The sequence below is a fragment of the Embiotoca jacksoni genome, unplaced genomic scaffold, assembly GCF_022577435.1.
Source record: "Embiotoca jacksoni isolate LCO1_2020_lvr unplaced genomic scaffold, fEmbJac1.0.p SCAF_1, whole genome shotgun sequence".
NCBI lineage: Eukaryota > Metazoa > Chordata > Actinopteri > Embiotocidae > Embiotoca > Embiotoca jacksoni.
The window spans coordinates 26,692,940-26,700,421 of NW_027185229.1; the positions used below are offsets into that span (position 1 = coordinate 26,692,940).

Sequence of the window (7,482 nt, forward strand, 5' to 3'; positions counted from 1 at the left end):
CGATCGCGAGATTTACGGGAGATTTTTTTTCAGTTTTTATTTAACGTGTTCTCAAACTTTTATCGCGTCGATTTCTTGCTATAATTCATCGCTTTCAGTCACTGAAGCTTTTAACCGTTTCCCCCGTCCTCTCTCTCGCAGGGTTTCCTCCCCGAGGGGAAGTTCTCCCGGATCCTGACAGAACCGGTGAACAGAGACCCGGGCTCCCGGCGCCGAGGACGTCGTCCCCGCAGCGAGATGCCCAAACCCCTCCTGTCCGTCTCCGACGCCTCCTCGTCCGGCCTCGGCCCGCCGCTCTTCATGAACGGCGGTTTGATCGGCAGCATGGACTCCATGGTGGCGATGCAGAACCTCCGCGGCGGCATTCCCGGCATTCCCATCTCCGGGATCATGGCGGCCGGATTCCCGCACGGCTTCTCCGCCGCCGTTTCGGCGGGAGCGGCCGGCGCGTCGGCGGAAGACGCCAAGAACGGGCTGAGCATGTTGCCGATGATGCTGCACGGCATCCCGCACCCGCACGGCGCCGCCATCCCGCAGCACGCCTTGTTCAGCGTCGGCACCATGATGGCGCACACGCCGCCGCCTCACCCCAGCTCCTCCTCCTCGTCGTCGCACTGCGCCGCCAAGGTCACCACGACGACGGCGCCGTCGACGTCCGACAGCCCCTCCTCTACGACGCCCGCCGAGAGAGAGGGCGCCGCCTCGTCGTCGACCGGCGGCGACAAGGAGAAGAGTCGGGAGGAGAAGGGAGCCGCGGACGGCAACAAGCGAGCGGCCGGCGCCGAGGCGGCGGCGACGGCGGCGGCCATCATCACCTCCACCAGCCGGGCCCACCTCAGCGCCGCCCACCTCGGGGCCGGCACCGGCAGCCACCTCACCTTCAACCCCTTCCTGATCCCGGGCATGTCCCACAGTCTGCTGTACCCGCACATGTTCCTGCCCCACGGCGGCATCATGGCGCTGCCGGCCATGCCTCCCGGCGCCGTGGACGGCTCCCCGGGCAGCCCCAAGAGGAGGAGGAAGAGAGGGCGGGAGGACGGGGAGCGGGGGGAGGAGGAGAGGGAGCGGGAGAAGGCGGCGACGGGAGACGCGGAGGAGAGAGAAAGTACAGTGAAGGCCGGAAGCGGAAGCGCCCGCTCGGCCGCCGCCTCCTCGTCCTCCTCCTTGTCCTCCTCCTCCGTCCCCTCTACCTCAGCGCCGGGCCCGGGCCCGCCTCCGACCCAAGAGCTCCAGACTGAGCGGGGCAACGCGGAGGACGGGCCGTCGGAGGAACCGGACTCCAATAACCACAGCGAGGGAGCGGCGGCGGTGGCGGCGGAGGAGACGGGAGAGGAGGCGAAAGAGGAGGCTGAGAGGCCGGACGCTGAGGCGACGAGAGGAAGCGTAGAGGACGGGGACGCCGCCGAGGCCTAAAGAGACGACAAAAAAGAAGAAAAAAAAAGAAAAGGAAAAAAAAAAAAAAAACGACGTCCTGCCGGCGCTCTCCTCCCGTCTCTTCTCCGTCTCCTCCCGTCTCCTCCTTTTTTTTTTTTTTTTTTTTTTTTTTTTTTTTTTTTTTTTTTTCTCGACTGAGCAACCGTGTAAAGTTTGTGCCGTGTCTTGTCAGTCAATGTCCATGTAAAGACTTTTATTATGACGATGACTTCACGATGACGATTATATTCGACTCGGTCACGTTTATATGCCGAGACCCCACCCACCGTCTCCACGCCCATCGTTGTATACAAAACAAAAACAAACAAAAAAAACAACAAACAAAAAAAACAAAAAAACTAGTGTAAGAAACGATCTCCTCTGTATTCTTCCTCCCCTTTCATTTCCTGCATCGAGACTGACACTCCGTCAACAGGAAACACACACACACACACACACACACACACACACACACACACACACGCACACACGCACACACCGCAGGGCAATACGTGCGAACCGAGGAGCGGCTTCAACAGTTAACATCCATCTAGTTTTTAAAGCTCAAAGGGATTTTAAAAAAAAAAAAAAAAAAAGTATTTTGGTTTTTTTTACCGAGGACGACTGGGACGGTTTCTTTTTTCGTTTCACATTTTGGGGGAATTTCCGGGAAAAAACAACTCACACGCCACTAAAACATGCGATTTTTAATTCATTTGGGAGGCAGAACCAGCGTTCACCACCACGTGTGACACCTCTTCTTAGAAAACACTGATGAACATCAACTTAAATATGCAAGATTCACTGGCTGTTGCGTGAAAAACAGGCCGCAGCCCCGAATATATTTCAGTGTTGGCCAACCTTTGAAAAAAAAATCCTTGATGAGATTCCTGTTTGAGTCCCTTCAACAAAAAGTACATTTTCATGCATTTAAACCAGGAAAAAAAAAAAAAATGTTTTTTTTACCCAAGTTACCAAAATTGAGACTTTAAGGGTAAAAAAAAAGAAGTCATAAAATGATTTTTTTATTTTAAGTCTAGTTTCATTATGATTAATGCTGAGCCATGGCTGCAATAACTCCTTTGTAAAGTAGCTCCGAGAGGTCAATATTGTCATTTATTCTGCAAGCAAATCCCAAGACTCCCAAGAACAGGAAAATGTTGCGCAACTCCCACATTTTTCTTTTTTTTTTTGCTGATGAAAGCAAAAAGAACAATCATGAGATTCATCTGTTGTGTTACTCTTTAGATTTTTTTTTTTTTTTTTTTTTTTGCTGCTGTTCAAACTCAGCCACAAAGTCACTTTGAGAAATCCCTCGCTCCTCCTCTGGAGTTGTTAAGTTTTAATCGTGACTGGGGATGTCAAATGAAATAAATAAAAACCAGGGGTCGCCATAGGAGCCAGCTTTGATTGTATTTCCTGTCCTGCAAAAGACACCGATGTGGAGCGGAGGATTGTGGGAGAAAAAGAGGAGATAGAAGGTGATTTTATTTTTTACTTTTTTTTTTTTTGCCCCTAAACTTAAAAACAAATCAGCGCGCCGGTGGCCCGTTTTAAGAGATAGTATAAAAAAATAAATAAATCATGACCTGTAGCATCACGTCGCTGTCCTCTCCGCACTTTTTTTTTCTTCTCCGTGTGGGACTCTCGTGTTTCAGAGATGTTGTCTGTGCGTCGTCGACCATCTGTCCAGGGAAAGGGAATAAGTCCGTTGTTTTTGTTTTTGTTTTTGTTTTTTTTGTGTTTTGGATTAAACAGAAAAACGAGTTTTTTTTTTTTTTCTCACATTAGTTTTAAATGGAATTTACATTCGAAGAGTTTCCAAATATGTAAATCTTATCGCTGTATATTGCTGTCTTTCCTTTCCTTTTTTTTTTTTTTTTTTTTTTTTTTTTTGCACCATTTATTTCTTTTTTCTTACTTTTAGTTTTGTTTTCTCCGTTTGGGCGGGAACAAAGTACTTGACATAAGCGCGGTAGGATTTTTTTTTTTTTGGCATTGAGGTTAGTCCCAGTGTTTTCTGTATCAAACAGACTGTACTGTACATTAAAAAAGGATGCAAGTTGTTGGTTTTATTCAGTCTTTTCACAACAGGGTGTGTATTTTTTTGACGGGGGGGGCGTCAAATGTTTCCGTTTATGTTGTTCTGTATGACTTCACTTTTTTTTCCTTTTCTTTTTTGGGGTTTTCATACATGAAAACATTTTTTTTTTTTTTTGCACAACGTCTTGTTTCGTGAACCCGTTTCTGTATTGTCTTTTTTTTTCTTTCCATATGGCGTATGTGAGTGTGTGTGTGTGTGTGTGTGTGTGTGTGTGTGTGTGTGTGTGTGTGCGCGTGCGTGCGCGAGGTCACAGGAGAAAGTGTGTATGTGTGCATGCATGCGCACACGTTTCGTCGTGGATCTGTTTTTTTCTGTCACATTTCTTGTCGGGGGAAAAAAAACAAAAACAAAAACAAAAAAAACCCACATAGTTGTTGCCTTGTCACAAGTTTGTGGCTACATATAATTTATTATACACTTCTTTTTTTTGCTTTGCCAAACTTTTACCAAATATGACATTCTTTCTCTTTTAGTTTCATCATGTATTATTCAAAGTAAAAAAAAATGCCTTATTTAGCGAGTATTTTCTTTGTTTTGTTTTTGTGTTAGATGTTCTGTTACATCTCCTTGTAGGGACATGCTGTCGTGCTGTTTTTTTTGGTGTTTTTTTTCTGTTTGTCTGTTTGTTTTTATGCGTACACAGCCTTGGTGATGTGCATTATCCGCTAAAAAGCCAACAGTAACAGAAGGTACCACTGACGAATCACTACATCCCCCCCCCCCCCCCCGAAAAGTCAATCAGTCCTCAAAGCACAAACAAAGAGTGAACAAAACAAAAGTGACTGTTTGCTTACCAGTGCCTCTAAAATTACTTTAAAAACCCTTTCTAACCCTTTCTTTTATTTGTTTTAGTTTTTTGTGGGCTTCACTTGCACACTGTGTTGACATCACGTTTCCATGGTGACGTCATCCTTTTGGAAAGTGATTAACGATGTAAGTGTTTTTTGTTTTTTTTTGCCGTTAGATGATGTCATGCTGTTCAGTAAAGGGAAATTCTGGGATGTTTTTTTTTTTTTTTTTTTTCTTTTTTCTTTCAGAGCTCATTCTCTCAAAGAAAAACATGTAAAGAAGGTTTTTTAGTTTGAAAGTTTCTGTGTTGAAAAGTTTCGATTCGTAATGTACGGGTATCGTGGCAAAGCGTGAAATAGACACGCCGGTCCGCTGCAGCAAATCGTGACGTAGCCACGCTTTTGACATGTCAAAGCGTGACAGTTACACGCACTTAAATGGCAATAAAGGACATTTTTCCGATGTATTTTAGTCGCAAAAGTCACGGACTTTAACTCCCGCGCCCAGACAGGTCAAACGCGTGGCTATTTCACGTTTTTGCTGCAGCGGACCGGCGTGTCTATTTCACGTTTCGGACGTGAACACCGGGTCCAGATTGTCTCAACTGTAACCGGATGATCACGAGTGCAGTAACTTTGTGGTTTTTATTTTTTGGTATTTTCTTCAGTCACTTTCGCATCCCAAAAAAACAAACAAAAAAAAACAACAGCTAAATATTGAAAAAGCTCGTATTGGATTCACGATCCGCACTTTCATCCATGAAATTGAATAGCGGTCTTCTCAAGTCTTTTCAATACGTTTGAAAAAAAAAAAAAATCTAAATATCCGAACTTCCCTTTAACGATGGCGATTTTAATCTCATCCCGTTCTCTGACTGCACGAGGCCTTTTTGCGTTTTGGTATCCAGCACACGTAGGACAAATAAGCGTGCACAGTATGTTATCCAACCAAGTATCTGATTGTTCTCGTGTGTTATTTGAAGCAGGCGGGGAACCCGGTTGTTATGCACCACCGTTAAACTAATCTTTTTTTTTTTTTTTTTTTTTTTTTTTTTTAAAAGGAAAGAGCAAACTTCCTGGAGGTCATGCTTGCGCATCATTTCCCGTTACAGACTTTGTTCTCGTTGTGAAAAACTTGAAACGAACTCGTAGGTGCAAAAGTATGTCGACTGCAGCCGGACGGCTCGGTATCGTCTCTTCCCGTCACACCATGCCGCCTTTAACAGTATTTTTTATTTTTCATTGAAGTCCTTTTTTTTTTTTTTTTTGGGTTAACTTAAATGTTCTTCAGAACAGTCACCTCATAATGTAAACGTTTATCTCTTTATCATAAATAATGTATTTATTGTACAGTTCTTGTCTTTACATCGTTGTCTCATGACTGATTATGGGATGGTTTTGTTACTCTGGAACGTCTCCTGAAAGCATTTTGGTTCACATGGAAGTTTAAACTATCTGCTTATTTTTTATTGTATTTTTCTTGAACGCCCTCTAATCTGTTGTCATTCGATGTAATTACATCGAAATCACAAAGAGTTGCTAGAATACCTCTTTATTTCCTTTTTTTTTTTTTTATTTCTTGGTAAATACCGGATCGTGTACGTCCGGTTGAAGTTGCAAAAAAAAACACACAAAAAAAAATCAACAATTTGGATTTTCTGACTTCTGCAACATTCATTAATGTAGATCGATGACAGATGTTGGACTTCGCAGCCTTTTTTCATCCTCCAGCTGGTTTTCGGTCTGATTTGTTGAAAGTTAGCGGTTAACCAAAACCAAACCGATGTCCTCTCTCTGCTGTCTGCCTCGCACGTGAGTTTGAGAAACCTGATTTTGACCGTCTGCTTTTTTTTTTTTTTTTTTTCCCACCGTCACGCCGTTCTTGGTCACATCAAGTTCGATTTTGATTATTAATTTCAAATGTCCGCGTTCGGGCCTCCTGGTCGGGAACTGTCGCTCGTTTTCTCCCTCTCGAGGTTGAACCTTCGGCCGGTTTTTGATGATCCTCCGATATTCTACCGAAGACCCGAGTCCTTGTGTTTTTAAAGAATTTCAAAGTGACGCATCGGGCGTCTCCTTTAGGTCCCTGAAAGCACCAGCAGCCTGCGGGACCTTTACGGCAACGCTCACTTCGAATTTAAGGACTCGACACCGCAGCCGTAGTTGGCGATAAAGCTCATAATTGGTATCTGGTATAGATATGGAAGGACTCGTCCCACCAAACATCCATCGAGACTGAATAAACAGCCAAAGTGTCTTCAAGCAAGACACTTCACTCCCCGACTGTGACCTTCGACCTCCTCGGTACAAGACCAGTTTAGATTTTAAATTTTTTTTAATCCCAATTTGATTCATATGGCCCCAAAATCACAACACCTGTTATTTCAGGGCAATTCAAATCTTTTTTTTTTTTTTTTTTTTTTTAGAGAGGAACCCGAACAATTCAACGATTTCGACGTGAGCGAGAGCTGGGAAGAAAAGAAAAAACAAACTCCGACAGCAGGAACGTTTGCGACGAGACAAAAGATCTGGAAATTAAAAAAAAAAAAAATCAAGCAACATCCAAAAACAGTCAAAAGAGTTTTCGCTCCCAAACTCGGAGCCAAACTTGATTAATCTTAATTATTTTTTTTCCGATTAAAAAAATATAAATATCAAAACCTGTTTTTCCCTTTAAAAGTAAATTTTTGGTTTAAAAGCTGGAGAAATTTGTGGTTTTCTCTCTCAGTTCATTTACTGGTTTCACAGACTCTGAAATAGTCTTTTGGTAGAAGACACAAATCTATAAAAGAAATCACTCCATCTGCATTTAATTTTTTTTCTCCATTTTTTTTTTTTTTTTTTTTTTAGATTCGCGTGTTAATGTGGTAAAAACTATTTGGGTGTTCTTGTATTTCCCACTTAAAAAAAAAACCAGGTTAACTACATCTGGGAAGATGTGCGTATCACAGAGGGCAGAGTGACTAAAACTCAAATGATCTTTCATTAACACTACCGTGACATATTCTTCTCCAATCCGCTTTTAGCTTATTGTTAACATTTGTTTTCAAGAGGCATGCTGAAGGGGAAAAAAAAACAACAACTGACATTTAAAGTTAGAGAAAAAGCTAACTCGCAACTTAAAAAAACCCGAAATAATCGCATTTTGTTATTAAAAAAAAAAAAAAAAAAAAAGTA

The 7,482-nt window shown here is 43.2% G+C and overlaps 1 protein-coding gene across 1 annotated transcript in view; it reads left to right on the forward strand.

Annotated features, from left to right (window-relative positions):
- The window catches only part of chd6 (chromodomain helicase DNA binding protein 6), an 81,082-nt gene extending 78,069 nt beyond the window's left edge, over positions 1–3,013 (forward strand). Inside the window, 1 exon segment of the mRNA XM_069150810.1 lies at positions 142–3,013. Coding sequence (XP_069006911.1) covers positions 142–1,413 — 1,272 coding nt within the window. The 3' untranslated portion in view covers positions 1,414–3,013.
- The last annotated feature ends 4,469 nt before the right edge of the window (positions 3,014–7,482 follow it).